We start from the raw sequence: 27,785 nt of genomic DNA on the forward strand, positions 1-27,785 counted from the left end.
ATGGTTTAGAACAGTATGTTTTTCTCTAACCAATTTTCTTGTGTAATATTTTTCTTCCCTTCAGATTGAAACAATTGGGAAGAAGGTTTCAGCAAAAAGGATCCCATTTGCATCTTCATCTGACATACCAAAGTTCAGCTTACAAGACCCTCCACTAAAGAAGCCAAGAGTATAAGTTTTAACTGATATGGAAGGAGTGTAATGAATCTTCCCATGTGACCAGCATGATTTAAAAAGAAAAAATGGGTACATTTGAGGATGTGTTAAGCACCGAACCCCTTTTGATATCAGTATGAAAGTAAGCATATGCTTAAACATCTCCCATAGAAATCAATGGAACTGAAAAGAGCTTAACTGTGGATAGATTATGCTAAATATTTTCTCAGAATTAAGACATCATATGAATGGTAGCATTTATTTGGGACACTTCAATTTAGAATCTGTTTTGTAATCTCTATTTTTATAAATGGAATGTCACTGAAGTGAAAAACTATGACCAAATCATTTCAGTAATAATTTTTATATATAAATAACTCATTAACTTCAAACTGCAAGACTTCTAGTGTAAGAGGTTTATGGATTGCATTTTACATTTTTATGACATGTTTTAAAATCCAAAAGAAATAAGGAACTTCCCCATCCTCTTTTATACTCCTATACTATAGAACATTGTTGGAACTTTTGGTTCTAGTTGGATATGCACAGTTTACTCAAGGACAAGTTTTATAAACAAAGCCCAGAAGTTAACAGAGTATTCTGTGGTTATTATTTTAAGATGACACCCAGAACTCTGCCCACATTAGAGGCAGCTGGACATGAAGGAATGTCGGTCCTTTTTTTCATTTAGGCTGAAGTGCTACATAAGTGGGTTAGTAATTTTTCTATGCCTTTTTGGAGATTCAGGAAGGTGTGATTCCCATCATAGTCAGGACACCTCTGTATGATCTGAATAAGTTGTATATTTCCCTGATGAATGGATGTTGGCTGATCTGAATGAGATGCACTGTGACTGTCGTAGTGCAGGAAAGGGGAATCTCTGGCCCGTGAAGGATCTCTGCTTGTCATTTAGCATCCCTCCTTGACTAATTTCAAGGGAGAGGGAGTCTTTTTTATCTCCAGAGATCAGGGATAGAAATGATTCCAGTTCTCAAATGGTGCCTGTGTTTCCAGTTCAGGATTCAACAATCTCCTAGAAAAGCTGGCTCCAAGTACTTTGCTCCTCTTCCTCCTTCTCTGCAGAGGAAAGAGGAGAGGAAGAGTAAAGCCACCTACTTCTTAACTGGCACTTCCAGGAATTTAGCTGGTGCTTCCAGGAACTCCTGCAGTTACCAAGCGAGAGAGCGCTCTCTCTCTCTCTCTCTCTCTCTCTCTCTCTCTCTCTCTCTCTCTCTCTCTCTCTCTCTCTCTCTCTCTCTCTCTCTCTCTCTCTCTCTCTCTCTCTCTCACACACACACACACACACACACACACACACACACACACACACACACACACACACACACACACACACACACACACACACACACACACACACACACACACACACACACACAGGGGAGAAAGCAGGGTCACCTGGTACCTTAAGAACTAGCTGAGTTGTCAATTTGGATATCAGCTATCTTTGTGTGCCCAAGATATGGCTTCTTTACAGCTTGTGGAAATATCTCCTTAGTGGTGTAGTTCTTAAGACCTGTGCATGTTGATGAAAGGGAGACAGGTTCCTCCTTCCCTTCTATCAGAAACTAGAATTTTAATCAGTGCATAGAGTGAATGGGAGTGTGATCCCCACCACCATTGGTACTGAGTGTGCCACAGGACATGAAATGGCCAACATCTGTTTAATAGAATTGCTTCTCTGCTTCCTTATTGAATAGAGACCTCTCACAAAAATACATCCTGTAGCCGCACCTATCTGCTTTTCTTTGTTTAGCTGTAAAATGCCTTTTTGTCAAAACTGTCTCAAACCGTTTTTCTTGACTTGGGGAATCTCATTGGATCGTTTGCAGAAGATTTATTGGTAATTCCTGTTACCAAGGGGAAATCACATATCTTATAAATCAAGGACAGGGACCATGTGGCCCTCCAGCATTTGTTGAATTGGAAGTCCCTTTTCCCCCTTCAGTTGTGTGTCTAACACTGACTTGAGTAACAGTTCAACACCTGCAGGTCCAGATGTTCCTCAGTCCAAGACAGACACCATGAGTGTTCAGAACATTCAGTCCGAATGAAGCAATGACATTTTTATGAGTACCACATGATGTTCAATCCTTTCCCCCTGCTATTTTGATGCTTTCTGTTAACATAAATTCTGCAGGAGCCAATGTTCTGTGACTATAGCAGAACAAAATCTTTTTATGTATTAATCAGCTTACTACCTCACTCTGATTTGAAAATAAAATTTTTATGCTCTTTGGTATTAATCTGTGTTATTCAGCTTTATTTCCCCTTCCCCAGTTTTTAACAGAACAGTTCAAATAAATACATTTTGAAGGAAACATTTCCATTGCTTTCTCTTCTGGCTGAGAAAAGGATCAACTGAGCAACTTTCGTTAAAGAGCACAAGTACTACCTATATATGCATCACAGGCTTTTACACGACTGTGTTGGTGTGAATATATTGGGGCTGTTTAGCACTTTTTTTCCTAATGGAGTATTACTAATGAGTTGGAACTGATAGGACTTGTAGTTCACCATCTGGTAGGCCACAGGTTGCCACCTCGGCTCCAGCATATTTACATCTTTTCCCCTTCATGGAATACATTAAGAGCAGCAGAAACCTGAATTGTGAGTGACCTAGAAACCCCAATGAACCTAAAGAACAGAAGACAGAACGCGTAAAAGAAAAACACCAGTTAGGAAGGAGCCCAATTTTCCTTCAAACTGATGCAAAAGCTCTTGCTGACAGTATTAGTAGATGACCTCAAAAGTTTATATCCAGTTGTTAGTCCCAACTAGAAAAGGCTCATTGCATCGCTGGGATTTACCCAAGTGTAAAAATTAGATTTAGCACAGGTTCTTTTTATAGCTATTAGTGTTAAATTATCATGCATACTCTGAAACATGCTGGGCTGAATACAGGGTTTGTTACCATATAAGTTGTGCTTAGAATTTTCTAGCCAGTGGGTAGTGATGGATGTGGGGACTGTGGCTGATTTCCCTCTACCATTCTGTACCAGATTTTCCAACTTTCAAGCATTTCAGATGGCAGAGAGAAAAGGGAAACAATCAGCAAAAACTGCTTCCAGAAGCACCAATGTTTTGCTCAACTAGAACACTTTCCTCAACAGAAAAGTCCTTTCCATCTGTAGCAGATTTTAGATCCACCCTGTTATCGTTTTTTAAACCTAGTATTTTGGCAAAAGACTGAGACCAAATTTATCCAAGTAAAGCGATAGTTTCAATTTTAGTGAAGTTTAATTTGCTTATTATCTCCCCTTCTAATAGACTGAGTACAAATCATGTTATGTACATTGCTGATGGACTTTGCTGTCAAAATGTTCTGTGTAATTTCTTTGACTATCCAATACAGAAAGGGCCATAGCCATCCACCTCATAATTCTGTCTCCAAGGTAAGGGCACCATCAAGTAATAGTCTTCACATGGATAAATATATCATATAAATAGTTCCAGCAGTATTTCAAAGGTGCTTGCTCTTAGATGCTTCACGGTGCCTTGTGCTGCTGCACATAAAGCTCACAAAAGGAGAAAAAACATTATGTCTGGTCCCAAACACATGTACTATGTCTATGTACTAGTTTATCATAACAATTCCTTAAGAATGGTGTGTGCTACCAGTGCTAAGTATCATACCAGCTTTTAGGATGAAAAAAAAAGAATGTTTAAATATTTGTGTATTTGAAGTACTAACAAAGTTGCACACAGTGCCTAGCTGTTTTTATTTAATAACTAGTGTTACCCGCAAGGCATTTAAAATCTGCATCTAACTCTCTTGATTTTTCCAAAGTATATCTTTCATGGCTGTAGTTAATCCTCCCATTTTCTTTCATATATTACAACATAAAAGATTTAAAGCCATTTCATGCACATTAATCTATATTTTTACCATACTGGATGTGTAAGATTTAAAGAACAATCCAAATACTTCAAGGTTGGGTTTAATTTTGATTTTTAAAAAAGGCTGAGGAATGTCCATCCCTTACGCAGTTTGTTCTTCAATGCTGCCTTGAATATATTTAATTAAAGTAGTAGACTCCTCCTTGTGGATATCTGAGTTTTCAAATGTCTTTTGTCTTCCTCTTCTGTATTAGATTTTTCAAGAAAAATTCACCTATGTACAGAAAAACATGCATATCAGTTTCAACGAAGTTACAGATATTTTTAATCACATTTTGTTGATAGTATTCTAGATAACCCCAGAACACTAGCAAGAACTGCTTGCTAAAGATGTCTTCGATATCTGTCCTTAGCACTAGAAGCATTACCTTTAGGACAAATGGAAGAAGTTACACGTCTAAACAATTCCCCACATTTTTAACAAAATCAAACCTTTAGGCTGCAGTTGTACACTCATTTATCTGGGAGGTAATTCTGATAGTGGGATGTTCAAGTAGACAAACATAGGATAATGCTATTTGGATTTAAATTTAAAAAAAAATATTAAGGTTTTGGGCAACAGAAACAAAGATCCAAGTCACAGCCTTTAAAAATAGATTAACAATATCTGTATTTCTAAGAGATTTTAGTGGAGTGTATTCCCAGGCCGGCAGGTGTAAAATTATAACAGCCAGAGTCTTTTAAAAAAGATTTTTCTACCTTTAAGGAGAGGGCAACTGGAGCCTTTTCCAATGTATAAACCACAGTAACTAGAATACCGTATTTGCCGGCATACAAGGCGACTGGGCGTATTAGATGACCCCCCCAACATTTCCACTCAAAATATAGAGTTCATGGGCAGCGGCGAGGAGGGCGAGAAGGAAAGGGAAGGGAAGGGAGCGGCGGAGGAGTAGGTGGAGGGGAATGAGAAGCAGCTCTCCGGTGGCGCACGGGCGAGCTGGCTCACCGGCGCGCTCTGGCCGCTCAGGCATGGCCGGCTCTGCTTCCCTCCCTCCGTCCGGACCGACCGCCTGCCTGCCCGCCTGCCTTCCTCTCCACCCGGCGCGGCCCCGCGTCACTCAACGGTGGTGGTGGCGGCAGCTCCTTCCTGGCCCAAATGAAGTGCACCCGGCGTACAAGACGACCCCCCCCCCCATTTGGAGGCATGTTTTTGGGCCAAAAAAGTCATCTTGTATGCCGGCAAATACGGTAGCTACAATTTCTGACCCTTTTGTTACTTGGCTAGCTACAGGAGACACATTCAGAGCAGTAATAGGACCACTTGCAGATGACCGGTTTCCTCAGTAACTATCACAAGCAAATATGGCAATTGGGCATGACTGGAGGTTGCACAGAGATGGGCGCTATTCCATATGTAGCATTCTCTTGTAGACCTCTACTGGTACATCACCAATAACATCATTAGCAGTGGCAGGTTGCCATTGATTTCAGAACTGCTCCGAAAAGTGAAAAAAGGAACTTTTAAATTAGTAGCAATGAGCTGCTGCCAGTGACATCATTGCTGACTGAGTTCTGCAAGAGAATACACACCATGAAATAGAATGGAAGACACAATACCTTTCTGTTATACAGTCGTGCCCCGCTGGACCATTACCCCACTCTACGACGAATCTGCTTTACACTGATGTTGTTGCGATCGCATTAAATGGTTTTTTTCCGCTGTGCGATGATCAGTTCCCTGCTTCGGGAACCGATTTTCGCTTTACGCTTTACGACGATCAGCAAACAGCTGATTGTCGGGTTTGAAAATGGCCCTCCCCGCTGTTTTCTAGGACAGGTTCCTCGTTTTACAGGCACCGAAAATGGCTGCCGTATGGAGGATCTTCGCTGGATGAGCAGGTATTCAGCCCATTGGGACGTATTGAATGGTTTTCAATGCGTTTCAATGGTTTTTTTAATTTCGTTTGACGACATTTTCACTCTACAGCGATTTCACTGGAACAAATTATCGTTGTCAAGCGAGGCACCACTGTATTGAGTCATGTGAGCCAACTCTGATTTCAACATACTTTAATATGTTGACTCACCAAATCCCTGTTGATTTAGTGGGCCTACTCTAGTGGAACTCACTAAGCAATAGGATTTCAGCCAGTTTCTCTGACCAAAACTCTATTGAATTAAAAAAAAAAGAGTGCATAAGGATAGCTATGTAAGCATTTCTCCCCTCTTGCTGGTTGCCCAGATATGTGATCATCTATCTGTTCAACCCCTGGATGTGGGGGGAGCTCAACAGTACATAATCCAAGTAGAATTGCTTGAGTGGTTTTCCATTAATCTTCCATGTTTGCAGGAGAATTCTATTGAACATATCAATACTAGCAGTGCTTTATGGTTAAAGTTATTCCAACTAGTTACATGTTTTACCTGCTTTGTATGAAGAACGCACAAGAGGTCCACTAGCAGTATAATGAAATCCAAGGTCATTTCCTACTTTTTCCCAATATTTAAATTTCTCAGGAGTAACATATTCTTCAACCTGCATAGAGGAATTTAATTAGATCACAATCTTTGTTATGCACCATCAAGCAGAACTGACTGAGTCTAATTGTGTTTGCAAGGTACATGAAGCATTTCAGAGTGGTTTTACCAAACCCAGTGAGTTTCCATGGCTGAGCCAGGGAATCAAACACAGGTCTCATGAGTCTTAGTTCATAACTCTTTCTACTACAACACACTGGATACCCCCCAATCATGATATTCTGATATGGAATGATATTTCCCTTAAGTCCCAACAAATACAAATTGCACCAACCGGAAATACAAAATAAGAAGATACACTAATCCGTGTCCCCACTGTAAACAGAAGAGGGTGCAATGGCCTAACCTTATGGGATTTGTTTTATACTGTTTGCGGAACAACATTTTAAACAACAATTAATTAAACTTTAGGGAAGGATGGGCAACCTGTGAACCTCTGAATGGTGGGTTGCAACTCCCATCAGCTCTAGTCCCATGGGAGTGGGAGTCCAACAATACTTGAAAGACCACAGTGCTCCTCCTGATTTAAGAATAAAACACTGTCACAGCTCCCTTGTGCAAGGCAAGGCAATAATGGTGCTATTGGAGTGACAGACCCAATCTCACCACTGTATGATATTGTGCTTGGCTTTTCTTACAAAGAAAGTACACTGATTTGTGATAATGCATACACTAGTTGTTTCCTGTGTGTGGTCGGCTACTTCATGTAAAGAACAACAGCTATAGGTGTACACTGGGTCAGTGATAAGTCTTTACACCAGAAGGTCATGATGTTCAAATATTGCTATATTTTCAATACAAAACCAGATACTTCCCTTTAAATGGCGCTTTGTTGGTTGCATGTATTGTCCCAAGGTCAAACAATCTACATCTGCATCACGTAATACTATAAGAAGAAATAAATGTACCATTAGTCGGAAATAGAATCATGGTATAGCATTGTCATGGCTCTATAAACACACTTACATGAAAGTAAGCCTTGCTAGAGCTTATGAATAAAAACTGCTCGGGTCTTGGTGAACAAAAGCACACCACATACTTAAAGTCAAATAAGCACCTAGGATCTGGAGATTACTGGCTTTCTTTCTTTTGCAAAAAAATGCAGGTCAGAAGCTGCACAGCTACCACAGGGCCTTTAAATGACATACAGAACCACTGAGCTGTGATCCCTCCTCCTTTGAATCATGGTCTCTTGTGCACCCGGAATTCTTACTTACATTTCAGCGTGGAGAGTATTTGTTGATCGGTTTCACCTAGACCAAGCATGATGGATGTTTTAGAAATTACATCAGGCTGAACCTTCTTTGCATGCTTCAAAACGCTGAGGGACTGCTCAAAATTAGCTCGAGGATCACGAACCATTCTTTAAGAAAAAGAATAGCAGTAACATGTTTTGAGCAGAATAAAAGTGGTTTTAATTATGGTTCTCAAAAAGCCTTTGGCAAAGGCTACTGGATCAGAGCCCTCAAACTACAGAAGATTACCCAAATAAAGAATATCTCCAAAGTTCAGCATAACTAGGTTGAGAGGGCAATAAGAATCTGGTGATAGTGATAGAAACAGATTATTCATTTCAGGACAAAATGGGGAATATCAAATTCTGGCTGAAATCCTGTTGTCTTAAAAAATGCTGTGTAAGGCTAATAGTGTCAGCAGCAGCAATCTTCAGAAATTAAACACCTCCCACTACTGTTCCAAAGATGTTAAGGTGGCTCTATAATCCCTTTTCTTTTAAGGAACTTGTGGTGGGTGTAAAATGGGAAGAAGCTGTCTTTAATTACCAAAAACTGCTGCCTACAGCACGGTCCATCCGGTGGTGGCAATTTTTAGTAATTAAAAATTTCTCTCTTGTTCAGAAGCCCTCCACAGCTTATCAACAATAAAGGGCATTCCTTCAAAGCTTCAGAATGGAAGGCAAAAATGTTTTTTTTTTAAAAAAATCATTACTGCTTATGACGTCATCACCATTATGCAGCATAGTTTACAGCAACGATATTTCAGTCACTGCGTTTTCTTAATTACAGAATCTGATTTTTGCCATCTTATTTTCAAAGGCTTGAATCTATGTCTACCTATGCACATACCAACATTTCAGTTTATTAGTTCTAGTATCAGAGGAAGGATGCTTTGAAAACCACTTGCTGGGAAACACACCCCTCGGGATGCCATGATATTCATGCCGTACGTCCCCTAGGCATCAAGCTGGTTACTGTGGAAACAGTGATTTAGATGTGCCCTTTGTGCTGCTGCAGGAAAGCTCTTCTTAAATTCTTCTTTTCAGTGATGATGGCCAATATCCATGCTTCTAGAAATTGACTTGAATCCAGCTAGCACTGCCTTTCACATCTTCTGTCTCACCAAGTCTTTTGAACTACAGCTCCCATTAGCCACAGTCAGCATAGCTGATGGGAGCTGAAGGCCAAAACATATGAAAGGGTCTAAGTTGAAAAACACTGATTAGAAGTTCACAATTTACAAATTGGGCATTTTAAAAGGGCTAGATATATAAGATACATGTGTAATCCAATTAAACAGAAACAATGTGCAGAAATCAAACTCTTGACTGAATGTAACAGAACATGAAGAGCCAGTTTGGCAAAAGTATGCTTATGTTTGTAGGCTGTCTTCCTTTACCCAGAAAGGAGCTAACCTTAAGAGATACTCATGATAAAAATTTCAGAATTATGATTGAATGACGCAAAGGTAGAAAGAATTTAAGCATATATAGTTTCCGTGATACATAATCCCCTTTAATAAGTGCAACAACAATAAGCAGACAGAACAAGTATTCTGCATGTATATTATCCCAAATATGGATCTATTGTTCTGTCTTCTATAAGGAAAAAACAGCTAACACAGTGATGAAGTGCAGATCACTAGTCTGTCTTAACAGAACTCTTTTAAATTCAGGAGCCTCTAGCTAACAAACATCAAAGTAAATATATGAAAGCATTTAAGCTAAGCAAATCTTTTTTTCTGTATATGTACATTTATCTTACTGTCTATATATATAGATCACCTTTAATCACCTCTGCAATTCTGGAACTGTTTCCACATTGTGGGCAAACACATCTAATCCTGACAGAGCAACTTTCTCCACAGCTTTAAGATCCCCTCGGAAATCAGGAGTTAAGCATTCCACTAGAATTCTGGGATTCCTGAGAAAATGGATTAGAAAATAAATGTGCATTATAAAGAAAATATTGCAGCCAATTTTTAGAAGTAATCCAATTAAATGTACTGATATTCACATTTACCTTTCTTTTAAGTGTGATACTGTCTTTGCTAAGTGTGCTGCTCCACCATCAGGGATATCTAAAACCAACACGCTGCAGTTATTTTACATGCAGAACAAGCTTCTACCTTTACACAAACCTAGTAGCACTAGTGTGCATATATGATTCCTGTACATTTCACTCTTGTACATGTAGACTGGCTCAGCCAGAAACAAAACATGCAAAAGCCCTTGAAGGCAATAAATACAGGAATCAAATCCACCAAAAGAGAAACAGACATAATTTTCAAAATTCTATTTTTTCAAGTACAGTTAAGAACAGAAGGGACAAAAAACAAACAAAAAAATCAAACCATTTAAGATTCATGGAATTCCACCCAAAGCATTCATTAATCTTTGTTGTAATTTTGGCACTGGAGCTGCAACTCTAAAGAGTTTATAACAAAATTTATCATAGGCTCTTTTCAACTGCATCAGTTCTATGGAACAACACTGTGACATTTAAGTAGAGAAAATGTTTTGCATAGTTTAAAAATAATTTAGATGTGCTTTAAAATTGTACTGGCCAGATTCCTATTGTTGATTTATGCCAACCTAACTGCTCTTGAGCAAAGTGTGTCAGCCAGTTGCTGCTAATGAATGGGTTAACATTCACATTCCTGGTCATAAGCCAGCAGCATGACTTGGAGCATAATGCAGAAATGCAAATAGCAATTTGTTAATTAGTGGTGTGAGTGGGTTCAAGCTTAGATTCCTTCTAACCTCCCTTTCGCTCCTCAAAAAGTAGTGATGGCTCTTCAAAATGCATAAACTTTTAATTTAACGATAATGGAAAATCATGCACAACTACTTCTATAGGACCAACAGGTCCATCTAGTATATCCCTCTTTGTCCAACTCTTTGAACTCCCGCGCAAAGAACGACTTCAACAGGGGTTCACCCCAAAGCACTCACAATCCGTCGGCTTCCTGATTGGGTTCCTTAGGCTGGGGCAAACAGTCCCACAACAATGGTGTCAAGCCCTCTCTCCTTTTGTAGTTATCTTGGGTTGGGAGCTCGGCACTAGCTTGCCTCCCTTTTTCCAACGATCCCCCTCTTTTGGATACACATACACAGTCCATTCTATCAGTTCTTTTTCTTCCAGTTGCATGGATATTCTACCTCTTCCCCCTTTTTGAACCTCCTCTCTCCTTCTCTCTCTTTTAGCTTCTATTGGGGCTGAAGTATGATATTGTTGCCTCCTCTCTCTCTCTCTCTTCAAGGGGCAATTTCATATGGACTCTCTCCCTGGTCCATGGAACCTCCATCTCTAGCCACCCCCATCCTAAGGGTATATCTTTGCCCTTCTCCTCACTTCTCTTTTTCTTCCCATCCTCCTCCTGTTCTACCAGTGTCTCCCAGTCTACCTCTCTTACCCCCTCCTTTACCTCCATCATCAGATACCCCTCTTCTATTGGTGTTTCCTCTCTAACCATTGTTTTCCTGCCTTTTTCCTCCTTTCCCACTCTTTTTCTTTTGTATTCCCCAACTGAGCCATTGCCAGTAGCAGAGTATGCACGGTTTCGTAACCCTCCATGGTGGGAGTCTGAGGGAACGGCTCACTCTCCATTCTTTCTGGTGGGTTTTGTTCCATCTCACAAGTGGTTATTCACCACCATAATATTTGCAATTATACTTATTTTGGCATGAATCCACAATAAGTTTTAGGCATTATTTTTGCATTAAAAATAACTGCATTTTCCTAGGGCAATAAAATACTCTTACCATCTCTATCCACAGAGGTCAGAACGACATAATCCAGCCCCCACTCAGCTATTGCTTTTGCTGTATTATATGGTTCATCAGGATCTAGTGGGGGAGGGACTTTTGCTGTTTTTACTGAACAGAAGCGACAACCTCGTGTACATGTGTCCCCCATTAGCTGATAAAGAAAAAAAAGGTAGTTTTTAAACGAACCTATTTAAAAAGCACAGACCTTTACTATAAAAATTCAAATACTATCAGCAGGTAGCATGCCTCTCAATATCAACTCCCGGGGAACATAACTGGAAGACAGCCATTGCCTTCACGTCCTGCCTGTGGACTTTCTGTATAAATTTGCTTGGCCACTGTGGAAAACAAGCTTCGTCTAATACAGCAGAGGCTCTTCCTGACTTCTCAAAGGAATAAACGTCCTGTTTGAGAGCTTCCATAGGCAACGTAAGATATACAGAGCCTGAAACTTCTAGTTTCAGCACACCTAGTTTCTAGCACAATTGATGAATTAATGCATCAGTACATAAACAACAACAATCATCATCATTATCTTAGAACTGCAAAACTTAAAGGGATCATCAAGTCCAGCCCTTGTCATGGAGGCACAGTGGAGAATTGAACTCCCAACCTCCGGCTCCACATCCAGATACCTAAACCACTAAGCTATCTATTTTGATACTGTGGCTTTCTCAGCAGAAATTAAGCTGCAGGTCTCTTTCCAAATGTTTATCTTAACAGTATATCACAAATGAAAGCCCTGAACCACAACAAAATGGGCTAAACTACGCCAAATGCATCTGAATGCCCATATTGTCCACCAGGAGGACACCACTGCATACAGATTAACAAATCAGGAATGATATTTATAGTTTGTGAGCCAATTCTTAAGCACAGTTGCAGCTTTTTAATAGCTGTATACACTTGAGGTACTGCTAAAGCAGCTTGTAGTCTGAGTGGGCTATGGGGCAACCAAACATACTAACCCCAAAATAAAAGGTTTATTAACTCCAAAGTAGCATGCTCAATGCACAAAGCACAGGGTGCTAGTACACTAATATATTTAGATAAGAAGAGGCAGAGCTGCCCCCTACAAGCCATATTAGAGAGTGTAGCCATGTTTTATGCTCCTCCTTCCCAAGGTCTCCTTATTTTTACTTTGTAGAATAACATAATGACTTATAGCACCATGCAATGAGAATTCTCAGAAGTATTAAAGACACTGTTCAGATAACATAAGAAGCAGACTCAAATGCTGATTACAGTTCCACTTTTTATAATGACAGGTAACAAGACAAATGTTTTCTCTTGCTGCATTCTTTGTTCTGATACTATCCTGAATAACTAAAATAAGAGTTTTCTGAAAGTCCAGTTTTGCCATTTCTGACCCACTTACCATTATAGTTGCTGTTGCAGTAGCATATTCACCTCCTCCCCAGCATTCTCCAATGTTTGGACAACGTGCTTCTTCACAGACCTGCAGTTAATGAAACAATCACTAATAGTGTAGGAATAAATATATGATAATAGTAAATACTACTATTACAATTATCATTATTTCACAAAAAGGAAATTAACATTCAGGGGTCAAAATCACAACAAAATGCAGTAAACTGCAACACTAGATCATTTCTAGGAGTGAGACTTAACACACGAACCAGCCCATCATGCACATAATGTACCCCCATTAGAAACAGACTGCAAGGAACAAGAATATAACATATTGACACAAGTCTTAGTTACATCTAAGCTAGACTATCAGAATGTGCTCTGTGTAGGGCTATATTGAAGAGTCTTCGGAAATTTTAGCTGAACCAAAGAGAATCAATATTAGTGGATGTTTGTTCATGAGATACATGCTATACTAACAACTGCACTCCTGCCGAATCTGTTCCTGGGCACATTTCAACAGCTTTCCTTAAAACCAGAAGCACTTTGGGTATGGAACATCTAAGAAATCCTATCAGTTTGTCAATAGGCTAGGGTCTGATGGATAGACAGTTCTTTATGGTGCAACTATAATGAAGATTCACCAAATAGGAGAAGCAAAATGAACTTTTTAATCCATTAATCAAGCACAAGATTTACCGTATGGAGATTTAAACTGCGCAGTGTGTTCTTCAGCTTGTTGTAATTTTTTCCAATTGGGATCTCAGTTTTCAGCCACGGAGGAAGTCTCAGCCTAAAAACAAAGTACTGTACTCATTTTGTATTATCAAATTTTGTTCTATCAGACAATTTGAATTGGAGGAATTGATTTAGTTCCCATATGTCTAACTTATCCAATATAGAAATGTCTTTTTTTTAAAAAAAACCTCTCACCTTCTCTTAAGTACATAGGAGCGCCATTCAATATAGCTCACACTACACACAGAGCTAACATAGATTTCTAAAAATTATCTCTCACAAGTTTTATAATAACCTGAGCCTAAACAGAGATGGTAGAGTGCTTAATAGTTTACATTTGTTTGTTTTAGGCTCTCTTACAATTTAGGGTACAAATCTTTGGATGTAGTTACAACCTTTTGCTATCAAACCCCATCCACCTCAAAAAAGTCTTCTTGCAAGGCTTATGTTCTATTCACTTTGGTTGCAGAGCTGTTAAAGAAACAATATTCATTCAGATACAAGGAATTCTGCATCAGGCCACAAAAAGCATGAAATTGCATCAGATTATAAATAAAGCATTCTAGTATAGAGAATAACTAAGTTCTTTTACACACCTCTCTCCTTTTTGGCGCTTCAAACTGCCTTTATATTCGGCCCACTTAGTTTTATCCGAAAGTTCCCCAGACACAAAGTCTTGCAAATCAGGTCCATTTTGCAAAAAAACCTTCTGTTCCTCTGGCAATGAGCCTGATGCTCTGGATTGGTTACTGCTTCCAAACACCTAACAAAAAGTAATTCCATTTATTTGCAAATTCAGAATTTGATAAGATACTGTATACAGAACTAAAATATGTAAATCAGGAATGGAGAAAATATTAGCTCCTTTACCTGTTGCCAGACTGCAGCTTCCATCATCCCTCCCAATGGCTATTTTGTCTAGGGTCAATAAGACCTCCGATCTAACAATAACTGGAGAGCCACAACATCTCCATCTCAGTTACAGACCCAGACTCAAGAGGGAAAATAAAAATGGCTGATTTCTCAGCTAAGTCAATGGACTGGCTTTTCCTCCTGTTTCCTCTATACCACAATGGACAACTGGTGGCCCTCAGACGTTGCTGATTGGAACATCCATCATGTCTCATAATTGGCCACACTAGATAGACCTTAAGATAGTCCAGCATCTGCAGAGTCACAAATTGTCCACTGGCTTCCGACAAAATAGATCCTTGAAGATAAAGGTTAAAGCTGTCCCAGCCATGGCCAGACTATATAGCTCCAGGGTGACATCTGGACAAGGAAAAACCAATTCAGCTTGTGCCTGTATTTTCATTCTTTTATAAGCTTTCCACTCTCCATTTAGAAAACAGTGGTTTAAACATAGTAGACAAACCAATAAAAATTATAAACTAACTACAATACCCTAAATAAAAAATGGTGACCCTTTTCTAGACACTCAGGTTTATGATTCCCTTCTTCTGGGGGGTATCCCGAGACTGCGCAAGGCCACACAAGCTGGATCTTCTAGGACAGTGGTCAATAACCTTGGGCCTCCAGGTGTTCTTGGACTACAACTCCCAGAAGCCTTCACCATCACCTCTGCTGGCCAAGATTTCTGGGAGTTGAAGTCCAAGAACATCTGGAGGCACCCAAGGTTGGGGACCACTGTTCTAGGATGCACAGTAAACTCCCAGCCAGATACTTAACTCACTGAGCTACCCAGACAGCTAAACACAGTGTTTAAATTTTTCTAACTCTAGCTGCTTCTGCTATTCTGGATAGCTCAGTGATTTGGGTCTCTGGCTGCAGAGCCAAAGGCTGGGAGTTCAATTCCCCACTGTGCCTCCTTGACAGGGACTGGATTTGATGGGTGCCTTCCAGCTCTGCAATTCTAAGATGTTTCTAAGATGATGATTATTCTTTTTTTCTGAAAGGTTTAACATGAAGACTCAAGAGTGGAACCTAAATCCTGAAATGGGACAACAAACACACTGTCATAATGTTAAGACCTGCCCAAAACATCTCCAAGAGAGAAAAAAAATTGCCAGAAGTAAACGCCAACAAGAAATTATGACCAATAAACTGCAGAAGGGGGACACTTGCAACTTCTCCCTCCTCAACTGGAGAATGCAGTGTTTTCCCTATGCCGTTTTCCCCTTCCTCTTATCAAATATTCTCTTATATACTCTTTACATTTAATTGAACAAAAATACTTTAGTTTCTTACTTTTTCATGTTATTATTAGTCTACCACCCATATACTGTTTAACTGAGTGCTATAGACAAGGCAGCACGCAAGACACAAAACACCAGACACAAGAGAAAATTCGAATTAGAACAGTACATTTCCAAAGCACCTACTGAACTGAAAATAATCAGCATGCAACCGTTAAAGTATGTAAGTACTGTATGTATGTATATTAATGTACATGTGCGTGTGTATATAGATGTAGATGTGTGTGTGTGTGTGTGTGTGTGTGTGTGTGTGTGTGAGAGAGAGAGAGAGAGAGAGAGAGAGAGAGAGAGATGCACGGAGTGGGGGCGGGCGGGCGGGCAGGCGGGCTCTCCCCCTTCCCCGAGGCTGGCGGTCACTGTCATGCTGGCTCCTAAAAGAACGACAGGAGGGACGCCTCCCTCCGACACCCACCGGCCTCCCCAGTCCTGGGCCTCCTTTCAGGTTCGCAGTGATGGCAGCTGCGGCGGCGCCAGTCCCCCCGGGAAAGCCTCGGCGGAGCAGAGCCATGTGTAGCCTCGGAGCCGCCCGGACAACCCGACCAGCAACTGTTTTTCCCCCGAAGCTCAATTTCTCCCCGGGTCACAGTCTTTCAATCGAAGAGCTCAGCACTCAGCTACCCCCGCCTTCATTGTCGGTCAGGCCAAAGGGCGTTGTTCGGCGATCGATTGATCTGGTCTCCGTTCAGAAACTAACCGCGAACGTGCTAGCGTCAGTCGGCCTATAAGACCGTGATGACGCAAGACGTTCCTCCTTTCTTCCCTTCCGCTCGCTGAGAGGTGAGGGCGGTTGCTTCTTCTTCTTGAATTGGAGGGGGACGAATCCGGTTCCATCTGGGAAACGGAGGCCGTTTGGGGTCTTGAACCTCGCGCCGCGGCGGTAGGCAGGCATCCACGTAGGCAACGGGAATGACTCTGGCGGCGGGTTTGGCTGGGCTCGGGAGGGAGAGAGAGCCAGAAGTCCTCCCTTCCTCCCTCTGCCCCGTTTTGCTGTGCCGGGGCGCGCGGGCCCAGGTTTTAAGTGCGCCTGCGTGAACTGACCTGTGGACGAGGGCTACTGTTTGTACCCTTGTTGTTTGTTGTGCTTGAAAAGGGAAAATGTTGGGGCTGCTCTTTATTTTCAAAAGACGGTCGTTGTGAAATAAGAGGAAGATTATGCCAGTTCCAGACATAGACACCCATGTAACGGAGTCTATAGATAGATGTAGGTGTTCTGGTGTGCATCGTTGTTTATGGTTTTCTCAGGGCAGGTTGCTTGTTGTGTTCACTGGGGTGGCCAGCCTTTGAAATAACCGGTAGTGCTGAATGGTAATATCAAGGTTTTAATTCGGGCTGGCAAGTCTCAGATACGTGGAAGCCTGTTGGCACTGCTTGCAGCACCTTTCTTTCTTCCTGAAGTGTGACTAAAGCATAGTTTTGCATTTCATCCAAATGGCGCTTTTAAGGTGGTTTGGTAGCCTGGATTGTTTCATGTATCAGTTGCTCTCTCATTGTGTTGTCAGGGCGTCATTAGACAGAAGAGAACAGAATGAGATTCAGCAGTGTAAGAAGCAGCGGGCTGTGTGAAATAAGATTTTGGGATTCAGTGATATAGCATGTGGTGTCTCATTTCACTTGAAGTTGTATGTGAATGGCACTAAAAGAAGAAGCATTGCACAATGTATTTGAACTTAATTATTTTTAATTATTTTGTTACTTTAGTATCTGTACAGTATTTGAAAAAATACTTTGCTTCACATTTTTCTAGGTTGTAGGTCTCTGAAAAAGGTGAACTTAAAGCTTAATCAGTAATGTGCCCATGTATAATATTTCATTTTGTTTTTCATGTTAGATTCAAGATGAAGACCATTCTCAGCAACCAAACTGTTGACATTCCTGAGAAAGGTATGAATATGTTTTTGAAAAGCTTTAGTGTTATATTATCTAGTTGAATTACAATGTTAATTTTTCTTTCTTTTTTTCTCCCCAGTTGACATTGCTCTGAAGGGGCGGACAGTTATTGTGAAGGGCCCCAGAGGAAGTCTACGAAGAGACTTCAACCATATCAATGTGGAACTTTCCCTTTTGGGAAAAAAACGCAAGAAGGTAAGGAAATGTACTGTATTGAAGTTTAGCATATTTCTCTTGTTTGTTTGTTGATTCATGCTTGCTTTTCTGTTGAGAAGTAAAATAGCATTCAAAGTGGCTTTTCTGTTTTTATTCCGATTCTGTGTCAACTTTGTTCATCACCCACAAGCTTTTTGGAATTTTTTGGTTAGAACCTGCAGTAGGTTGGTGAGCCCGTCTGTGTTGTGGTAAAATAATGGCATGAGGAGTTCACAATGGGAAAATAGTTCACCATGAGTAGGGGAACTCTCTCTGTGTCTTAAATATTTCTTTACTATTTCCCCTCATTTTTTCTCTATTGTAAATGTAGATCTGGAGCACCTGTCAGGACAGATTTTCTGACAGACACAGCAGGTGCGGAAGGGTTTGTCGTGGAAATATGTGGTCACATTTCATCAGCTCCCTTTATCTCTCACCAGTGGCTGTGCTGGCTAGGAGTCATAGGAGGTGCTGTTTAATAAGTTCTGTGGGTTCACCTGTTCTCTATTCCTGGTTTCAGTTTTTACCTGCTGCCAGTAGTTCCCTTACCTTTGTGCTTTTAGCACTGTTGAGCCAGCTGTAGAACATGTGTTTGTGGTATATGTCTGGGAGTGCAAAGTATTGGATGTGGCAGTCTGCATTGACTAGTAGATCCCAGAAGTTCCACATTTCAGTGTTTGGTTCAGGAAGAAAGAGGCATAGGCAGGGGAGAGGTTTTGAAAATCTAAGGTGGATTCTATACACATTAAAGTACAAGGCTAAGGATCAAATTAGGTCAAGATAGTTAATACAGTGGTGCCTCGCTTAACGAGCGCACCGTATAACGATTAAATCGCATAGCGATCCGTTTTTTCGGATCGCTAATGCGATCGCACAACGTTGTTCCCATAGGGAAAAATTCGCTTTGCGAAGACCGGTAAGTGTTTCGCTTACTGATCTTCGCAAAACGACCCCCGCCGATCAGCTGTTCGGCGGCCAAAATGGCTGCCGGAAGCCGGGAAATGGCCTAAAATGGCCGCGCGCAGCGTTTTCGCGCCCTCGTTAAGCGAGGCGAGGGCACGAAAATGGCTGCCGGCCATCCTGAAGCTTCGCTGAACGGTGAGTATTTGGCCTATTTGGAACGCATTAAACGATGTTTAATGCGTTCCAATAGAAATCGCTGCCCCGTTCAGCGATGCTTCAGCATAGCGAAGGTTAATCCGGAACGGATTAACCTCGCTATGCGAGGCACCACTGTATTACTCCAGTAGAAATGTACTGCTTGTAGTTCAATAGCCTTATTTGAAATGTGTTAATATATCACACCATCAAGTGGAAGAAATATTGTGCAGTAAAATGTTTGTTCTGTTTATTAGTATAGTTAGTGTCAAGTGTTTTTAGCTACTTATTATATGCATATGTACAGATGGTGTTATGTTATTGAAATAGTTACATTTAACACTGATTCTAGACAGGGTTTCTGAGAATATTAGCCTTCAGCTTTTTCAGAGCCATGACCCATTTTAATCCCATTTTACAACAATCCTTTTTCCACGATATTCCCACTTTTCATAATTAGTAGGGCTCGTTTTTAGTGTTTTAACATCATACTTACCACATCTCAGATGATATAGAGTTGCCTTTTCTTTAACTGCATTCCTTAAGAAAAGGAGCGTCTCACTACGCTTAGGGTAATCCTCAGGTTTGCAGAAATGGACTAAAGAAATTTACTAAAGAAAAAAAGCCCCCCCCCCCAAATTTCCAAACCTAGCCTACTGAGGATGAAGCATGATCAGTGGGCGTGGGATGCTGACTGAAGAGGGAGAGGATGGAATGGAGTGGCCTATAAGAGGAGCTGGCTGGCTGTTTGGAACTCTGAATAGGAATACTTTCCCCTGTAACATTTTGTTCCTAATACTGTTTGTCTGGCCAGATATGATTGTAGAATGTCTATAGGTGGGCACAAACCGTTGATTTGGCAGTTCATGCAGGTTTATTTAGCAGTCGAACATGGGTTGAGTGCTTCAGAGCCCCTCCTCCACTCCCTTCCCTGCCTCCTGCATTGGTTTGTGCCCATCTCTAAATATGTCCTAGTCATAATTAAAGTAGTAGAAAAGAAATTCAAGCTTCAGTCATTTGAAATTTTCTGTTTTTCACACAACTGTTCTTGACCATCTCCGGATAATCTAGCATGTGAACTGAGTAAACTGTGTTTCCCCAAAATAAGGCAGGGTTTTATATTAATTTTTGCTCCAAAAACACATTAGGGCTTATTTTCAGGGCATGTTTTATTTTACAGTCATGTCATCTTCAGGTTGCTGCACAATGGTGGAGGACGGGGTTTCACTTAACTGGAGCTTTTGGGGGGTAGGCTTATAAGCATCCTGAAAAATCATATTAGGGCTTATTTTCAGGTTAGGTCTTATTTTTGCGGGTTTGTGGTCTTATTTTTATTAGGTCTTATTTTATAGGGTATGTGGCTATAGTTAGAGAACCACTGACAATTCCTGGGCTGGAAGATAGCTTGAAAATGACACTGAAGTTGCAGAAATTGCTGCTCTCAAATTGAAGCTATGTGTGGCAGTTTACTTGCTCTGTTGTTCTTATATGCCTAAGGGCAGTGTGGTTAGGTTGAATCATTTACAGAGAGTGCAGTTTCATGGGTGAACCAGCTTTTGGTTTATCTGAAATGGCAACATGTCCTTTTTATTCATAATATTTTAAGAATTGTTCAGATTTATGTGCTAACAGTGTTGATAAGTATATTAGTGCTGCTTTAATGCTTGCTGTGAGACAGTGAAAGGAAATTCTGTGTCGTCTGCCATCATTCAGTGGGGAAAGGGCCATTTTGTCAGTTGCAGCAACTCTCACTGAGCCAAGGCTGCAAAAGGAAAGATCAGCTGCTCTAAGTTCCTCTAACACCCACCCAATGAAGGTGCTGCTTGAACCACTGGATAGCTCAGTGGTTTAGGTATCTGGCTGTGGAGCCAGAGGTTGGGAGTTTGTATCCCTAGTGTGCCCCCCTGACCAGGGCCAGACCCGAGGATTAGAGATGGAGATATTCATATACAAATACCCCCACACAGCTGAACTTAATGAGGTTCGGACCCCTGGGCCGGACCATCCACTCATGCATCTGCTGGCAGCAGCCTCAGTCAGCCTTCCAATTGCTCCTGGAGCGCTGCTCTCTTTCTGCTCATCTAGCCACTTGGCAGCCGTGCATGGATACTCGTCCTCCCTCCCCGTTCCTGGAGTTGGCTAGATGAGCAGAAAGAGAGTGGCACTCTAGGAGCAATTAGAAGGCTGGCTGAGGCCGCCACCAGCAGCAGACACATGGCCCCACAGCGAAATCTAGCTATGCAGGGATATTTGTATTCATATACGAATACCCCCATCTCTATTGATGATCCATAGGGTTGCTTCCAGTTCTGCAGTTCTAAGATTAAACCCATGCTAGATCACTTACCAGTAGGTGCTGTTTATGTTCCAGGGTGCCCAAATCATTCCTGCAAGATATATAGGGTGACTTTGCATTAGTCAAGCTTTCCAAACCAGAGGAAACTTAAGTCTTGCTGGATATTTGTGTGGCTAATAGAAGGCCACCATGGGGAACTTCCTGCTTCCCCAACAGTCACAAGTAAAAATGAGGTCAGTGGTGGCGAACCTTTTTGGACTCGTGTGCCCAAACTGGGGGGGGGGGGGGGAACAGTGGGTGGTGTGCCGCCGCCACAATGGCGGCAGACCCAGAACCGAAAGTGGCGGCGGAAAGGGGAATCTTGGCATGGAGGTGCCTCAAGACCCCTCCGCTGCCAGCACCAGCTACAGCCACCTCCTGAGTTTTGGCTGCACTGGGGGGGAGTAGCGATCTAGCAACCTATGGCTCGTGTGCCAGCAGAAAGGGCTCTGTGTGCCATAGGTTCGCCATTGCTGAACTAGGTAATTCAACAGCTATAATAAGAGCAGAATGCCTGGATCTTGTATTAGAGAATAAGAAAACTAAATTAACAAATGCAGTAATAAGCCAATTCAGATAACTTCTTTTGCAAATATAGACAGGACAAAATAAGAAACTAGGTTCCTTGGGTCTAATTATTTAAGCATTAGATCTCTTTTGTACTTTAGGCAAGACACAGAGTGTATTTCACCAGAGTAATAGGATGCAGAAAGGATACAGAGGAGATAGTGAGGGTGTTACTTTGTGGCATCACAACCTTTTATGTTTGTGATCTAGCAATAACATCTTCCAGCAACCAGCCAGAACCAGTAAAAAGCAGAACTTCCCACTGCTGTATGTGTAAGCTGTCATGGGCAGATGAAGTGCAGTAACTTTCCCAGTTAGTATTCCTTGCCAGTTGACATGGGCAGGTGCTAATAATAGATAAGCAGATGTACCCTCCTGGGATATTGTACATTAAATTGTTGTGAAAATTCATCTTGCAGCTCACCCTTTCATTCTGCCATGGGCAGATGAATTACCTTTGTCTTTCTTTTCTCTTTCTTCCCTTTCCTTTGATTGTTTTATGAATTTTTTAAAGTTGGAGATCAAAACATGTCTTCATCTCTTTTTAAAAAAAATGATGTGAGCCATTTTGGGAGCCCATTGCTGCACTAGCTTGACAGGGATTACTCTCCTCCCCCACCTTACAGCTCTCAGTACTGCCTGTTTACTGTCCCCCAGGAACAGATTTTGAGGGTGTAAGAGAACCTCTCCTCTGTTTCATTGAAAGAAGTACAGTAGCTCCATTAGAAGAACAGCCATATTGGATCGTGGCCATTATTTCTCTAAATGTTATAATAATAATCATATGCTGTCAAGTCAGTGCTGACTTACGGAGACCCTTTTTCGGGGTTTCCAGGCAGAGAACACTCGGAAGTGGTTTACCGTTCACCCTGGGACTGTGCAGTTTGCCCATTATACAGACTGGCTCTACTCTCAGGAGGCAAGATGGGGAATTGAATTCCCAGCTTCTGGCTCTGCAGCCAAATACCTAAGCCATTGATGTTTTTTAAAAAAATTCTTATAGATGCTGAGGTAGAAGGTCATAGAGTGAAACTTTTTTTTACTAGCAGTAATATTATGCAAAATACTAGTGTATTATAACCATGAGCTGGACATGAACAACTTGGCATGCTTTCCCCCCCCCCTACAGCTGCGTGTTGACAAATGGTGGGGAAACAGAAAGGAGCTGGCAACAGTGCGCACAATTTGCAGTCATGTGCAAAACATGATCAAAGGTGTCACATTGGTAAGTCTTAACCTTAAAAGAGAGCTCAAAATTCAATCTGTGTTAATCAAAGCTTCATCTTGGCAGTTTTTCAGCTGTGTTATTTTAAATATGCCATGCAACATTTGAAGCATTTGTAGTACTTCTCATTTGCAGTTTTGAAGGAAAAAATATTCAAGATCTTCCTTTATGTCTGTTGTATGTATGAAATCTGTATGATTTTAGGGCTTTCGCTACAAGATGAGGTCTGTGTATGCCCATTTCCCCATCAATGTAGTTATACAGGAGAGTGGTTCACTGGTGGAAATCCGTAATTTCCTTGGGGAGAAGTATATCCGCCGGGTACGCATGAGGCCAGGTAAGGAACTAGATTCTTCAGTGGCTTTTATTGCTCAGTTTGAGATATAAAAGGAAGTGGACCAAGAGAGAATCACTGCAATAACAGATCCTCTATTGTTCTCTAAAAGCTCCTGGCCAAGCTCCCATTGGTCCCGTGCAGCCTAAAGTATTGTTGGATAGCAAGTTACAACATTCTAAGCTCCCAAGTGGCTGAACTAACCTTGTGCAGCCAAGACTGTATTGCACCAGAGAGGGCTATGCACATTAATCAGATGGTGCTGGCAGAAAGTTCTTCAGGATACTGTCCTAGAAATGTGAATGACTGGAAAAAAAATTTTCTCATTTTTTCAATAAGGTCACAATAATAAATTATGTTCATTGCTTGTCTTCAATGCTTATGCTTGAATATAACTAATGTATGTGTTATATTAGTGGCTCCCAACCTTGGTTCCCCATATCATACAAGTCCCAAAAATCATAGCTAGTGGTGAAGGCTTCTGGGAGTTTTAGTCCAAGAACATCTGGGGACCCAGAATTTGGAACCATTGCATTAGATCAACTGAATGTGTCAAAGCACCAATTTTTCTTTTAACTTTTTTCTCTTTTTTTAAGATGGGTAATGTCATTTAATGATCTTTTCTGAATAAACAAATATATTTTAGGTGTAACATGTGCATTATCTCAAGCCCAGAAGGATGAGCTGATCCTTGAAGGAAATAACATTGAATTGGTATCTAACTCTGGTATGTCAGCTACATATTTTCCTGTTCTAGAGGGAATGTTTTGCTATGTTGTGTTTTGTAGTGCTGTATGAACAGGATGTGTTATGTTTTCCCTTCATAGTGCGTTTCTTTCTAAATTACTGAATATGGACAATGGATATTGTAATGGGAGAGTTTGACTTGGAAATGGAATAATTTTAATTGAAGTTAGCAATGTCTGCCCTAGCACTTAAATCTGGTTAATAGAGTACTCTTAACTTAACATAATCTTCTTTTCTTTATAGCTGCCTTGATCCAGCAGGCCACCACAGTCAAGAACAAAGATATCAGAAAATTCTTGGATGGAATCTATGTTTCTGAGAAGGGAACAGTCCAACAGCCAGATGAATAATAAAACAATAGGTTGGTAGCCTTTCCACATGTCTATATCATGTGTTGTGGAAAAGGCTGAATTTTTCTTATATACTGCAGAATTAGCAACCCGTAGCTTTTTGATCTTCAAAATACTAGGGAGCAGTAGTGTCAATGTGATGGAATTATCTATCCTCTGGGTAACCCCACTTCAAATCTCGATGTTTATGGCCTGTGGGCGACAGGCAGTGTTCCAAAGCCCCTGGAACTTTCATGGAGATAGGATTTTCCATTTTAAGACTAATTCCCCCCAGCACCTTTTATGGGGGTGGTGGAAAATTTACAATGGAGGCAGAACATCCACAGTTGCCCACTTCTACAGAAGGACACAGATGACTTTTCACAACATAATTAGTCACAGTATTTATTGACTTGATTAGAAATCCTGGGTGACAGCAGTATGGAAAGATGTTCCTTCTCACTCAGAAGAACTGTAAGCATTTATGGTGCTAAGCGGTCTCACTGTTACTGTGTTACCACTTGGTAAATGGTCACATATCTTCACTAAGTGTGACTATTTAAGCGATTCTGATAAAATTACCAGTGTGGAGTGGGGAAGCTTACTTGCTGATCCTGCTCCCCTTTTTGGAATTTCTCATTGCCTTTCCAGATCTTGGTATTCAAACTTGCCTTCTTTATGAGGTTCCTGTTAAGGTACCTTTTCACACAAAGTTGATCCTTTCTGGACACTCTTCAGCATTTGCTTATTCAGAAGGCTCTAGCCAGCAAGTGAGGGTATTTCTCTGGTTATTAGTTAATAGAGATGCATGGTGGCAAAAGCATTTCTATAACTAACCATCTGAATGGATCTCTGACTGCTGGGTCCTGAAATTAATATTCATCACCTATCAGACTATTTAATGGAGGAAAATGCTGTATGCTTCTTGATTATCTTGTATTATTGCTAGGGATTGGGAGTATTCGTATTCATACAGTGGTGCCTCACTTAACGGGCGCTCCGTTTAGCGACGAAACCGCTTAGCGACGATTTTGCGATCGCAAAAGTGATTGCGATGTTTCCTATGAGGTTTTTTCGCTTTGCAATGATCGATTCCCTGTTTCGCTAACCGATCATCGCAAAGCGGTGATTTTTTTAACAGCCGATCGGCGGTTCCAAAATGGCCGTGTTTTCGCACGGATTCCTCGCTTAAGAGGCAGCAAAAATGGCTGCCGTATGGAGGATCTTCACTTTAAGGTCAGTTTTTAGCCCATAGGAATGCATTAAACAGGTTTTAATGCGTTTCTATGGGCTTTTTAAAATCGCATAGCGATGAAATCGCTTAGCAGCGATTTTTGCTGCATGGATTAACGTCGCTATGCGAGGCACCACTGTATATGAATATCCCTCCGTAGCTGGAGTTAATGAGGGTCCAGCTGCTGGGGCTAGACCGTCCACTCACACATCCGCTGCCGCCACCCCTGCTCATCCTTCCAATCGCTCCTGAGCACCATTCTCTTCCTGGTGGTCTAGCCACTCTTGGCAGAGGGAGGGAAGACAAGTCTTCCTGCAAGTGTTGCTCCAGAGTGATTTGAAGAAAGAGAGGGGCTGCTGGCGAATGTGTGAGGAGATGTCGTTAACTCCAGGTGTGCATGGATATTCATATACAAATACCCCCATCTCTGATTATTGCCTATATAGCACTGTCAGTGTGCATGGTACTGTATAGGGCAGGCAAAAGCAAGGAAGCTTACCATCTTGTGTCAAGATCTGGTTGCTAAAACAAGAGATAAATTATCACAGCCTTTACTGATAAAAGGGAGAGAGGTATCTAACCGAATTGAATATGGACAGTGAGTTCCTATTAACCATAATATCTCCCACTCCACCTGAGCCCCCAATACTGTCATGCTCTTGAGAGGCATATTTTAAAATATTTGAGACACTTGAAATGTTCCTTGCAAATGAGTTTTCCTAAAATGTCTTCAGGAGCTATTTGAAACACCAAGGGCTGAATGATCATTTGAGCCCAGGACGTTTGCATCTCTATAGACCAAAGAATGTACTTGTAATGACTACATAAATTGGTAATATATGCCACAATTTTTTTTATATTGTACAAGGCAAGATACGACAGGTTACTTTGTTGGTTGATTGCTTGAAATAGGCAAGTTTGAATTCTCAAGACTAGTGTAAACTGTGTGTGGCTCTTAGGGAGATGAATTCATCCAGTATTCCTTTTCTTCCAGTATTCCTAGTATTGTTTCTGCACAGACTCATACAATGACTTTTTCATGAACTAATAACAGACCTGGATTTGAAGTAGCTTGCAAGGGAGCCTGATCTGCATTTTCCTTGATTTGTATCATGTGCATGTATAAGATATAGATATGGTTGATACAGAAAAAAGGGTAAGAATTTCTCTAGGAAAGGGCAAGGGAGTCAATACTTTTGACATTGACTTGTTATTTAATATACTACTTTTAGAACTGCAGAGCAGGAAAGGACCCCACGGATCATCAAGTTCAGTCCCTGCCAAGGAGGCATAGTGGGGAATTGAACTCCCAGTCTGTGGTTCCACAATCAGATGCTTAAACTATTGAGCTATCCAGCAGTTTTAAGCTATAAATTACAAAGAGCCATATAATTGGATTTTGGGTTGTGTTTTTAAAAGGCAAGAAAATTTAAAATAAGTGGAGTTAGGTGAACAGAGTTGAAGTCAACTGATTTTTGCCAAGACATTTAATTTTATTTCCCAATAACTAGGCTTAAAGACTAAGGGAGGAATCTGACATATTACTGAATGCTTTATCATGGGCTAGTTACTATGAAATTTAGGTTTTTACTGATTGTTCTGACAGTTTAATCTGCTTCATTGTTCTAGATTGACCATGAGAACCTGGGCTTGAGCATACATCCTACCTTCAGGCTCCATCAACTTCAATTTATATGGAGAAAAATAAAACCATCTGTTTCAAATGTGGTTTTGGGGTGTGTGTGACTGAGCATGGAACAATTCTGTGCTGAATGATTAGCTTTAAGTATATCACACAATTTATTCTTACATCTTTGAAAAGCAGTGTGAATGCTTTGAAGAGGTCTTCTGGTTCGATTCTCCTTTGCCATATAGAACAGTAGTAGCAAGCATCTTCAGATGTGCTTCCAAGCCTTTTTCATTATTCTTACAAGTGTTAGGTTATCTTTGAG

The 27,785-nt window shown here is 41.0% G+C and overlaps 3 protein-coding genes across 6 annotated transcripts in view; 2 read left to right on the plus strand and 1 right to left on the minus strand.

Annotated features, from left to right (window-relative positions):
- UGDH (UDP-glucose 6-dehydrogenase) overlaps window positions 1–2,416 on the plus strand; it is a 35,634-nt gene extending 33,218 nt beyond the window's left edge. Inside the window, exon 12 of the mRNA XM_020786276.3 lies at window positions 65–2,416. Coding sequence (XP_020641935.1) covers window positions 65–175 — 111 coding nt within the window. The 3' untranslated portion in view covers window positions 176–2,416. The remainder of the gene's footprint in view (window positions 1–64) is intronic.
- LIAS (lipoic acid synthetase) lies at window positions 2,417–16,524 on the minus strand. 2 transcript variants are annotated; one of them, XM_078394000.1, is made up of 11 exons: window positions 16,295–16,524; window positions 14,263–14,429; window positions 13,628–13,721; window positions 12,936–13,016; window positions 11,552–11,708; window positions 9,810–9,867; window positions 9,582–9,710; window positions 7,770–7,915; window positions 7,367–7,438; window positions 6,439–6,549; window positions 2,417–4,288 (listed from the first exon to the last, which is right to left on the minus strand). In XM_078394000.1, exons 1-11 carry the CDS (start codon window positions 16,388–16,390, stop codon window positions 4,236–4,238), a joined length of 1,164 nt encoding a protein of 387 aa, XP_078250126.1. In that variant the 5' UTR covers window positions 16,391–16,524; the 3' UTR covers window positions 2,417–4,235. The 2 variants fall into 2 exon arrangements, with proteins under 2 accessions (XP_078250126.1, XP_078250127.1); XM_078394001.1 differs by lacking the exon at window positions 16,295–16,524 and adding an exon at window positions 14,537–14,938.
- RPL9 (ribosomal protein L9) lies at window positions 16,469–27,557 on the plus strand. Of its 3 annotated transcripts, none has more exons than XM_020786278.3 (8): window positions 16,469–16,659; window positions 17,711–17,763; window positions 17,849–17,964; window positions 23,094–23,189; window positions 23,394–23,526; window positions 24,170–24,250; window positions 24,514–24,631; window positions 27,463–27,557. In XM_020786278.3, exons 2-7 carry the CDS (start codon window positions 17,718–17,720, stop codon window positions 24,618–24,620), a joined length of 579 nt encoding a protein of 192 aa, XP_020641937.2. In that variant the 5' UTR covers window positions 16,469–16,659; window positions 17,711–17,717; the 3' UTR covers window positions 24,621–24,631; window positions 27,463–27,557. The 3 variants fall into 3 exon arrangements, with proteins under 3 accessions (XP_020641937.2, XP_078250129.1, XP_072857267.1); XM_078394003.1 differs by having other exon boundaries at window positions 16,630–16,775; XM_073001166.2 differs by lacking the exon at window positions 16,469–16,659 and adding an exon at window positions 16,669–16,759.
- Window positions 27,558–27,785: the final 228 nt, after the last annotated feature.

This window comes from Pogona vitticeps, chromosome 5 (assembly GCF_051106095.1).
Source record: "Pogona vitticeps strain Pit_001003342236 chromosome 5, PviZW2.1, whole genome shotgun sequence".
In the NCBI taxonomy this organism is placed as follows: Eukaryota; Metazoa; Chordata; class Lepidosauria; order Squamata; family Agamidae; genus Pogona; species Pogona vitticeps.

What these genes read in the sequence shown, in the direction of transcription:
- RPL9 (XM_020786278.3), top strand. Translation starts at nt 17,718, where the DNA reads ATGAAGACCATTCTCAGCAACCAAACTGTTGACATTCCTGAGAAAG. An exon ending in TGGGAAAAAAACGCAAGAAG is followed by an intron (nt 17,965 to 23,093) that starts GTAAGGAAATGT and finishes CCCCCCCTACAG; the next exon opens with CTGCGTGTTGACAAATGGTG. An exon ending in CCGGGTACGCATGAGGCCAG is followed by an intron (nt 23,527 to 24,169) that starts GTAAGGAACTAG and finishes AATATATTTTAG; the next exon opens with GTGTAACATGTGCATTATCT.
- LIAS (XM_078394000.1), bottom strand. Translation starts at nt 16,390, where the DNA reads ATGGCTCTGCTCCGCCGAGGCTTTCCCGGGGGGACTGGCGCCGCCGCA. An exon ending in AAGCGCCAAAAAGGAGAGAG is followed by an intron (nt 13,722 to 14,262) that starts GTGTGTAAAAGA and finishes CTTTGTTTTTAG; the next exon opens with GCTGAGACTTCCTCCGTGGC. An exon ending in GACCTCTGTGGATAGAGATG is followed by an intron (nt 9,868 to 11,551) that starts GTAAGAGTATTT and finishes TGTTGGTTTTAG; the next exon opens with ATATCCCTGATGGTGGAGCA.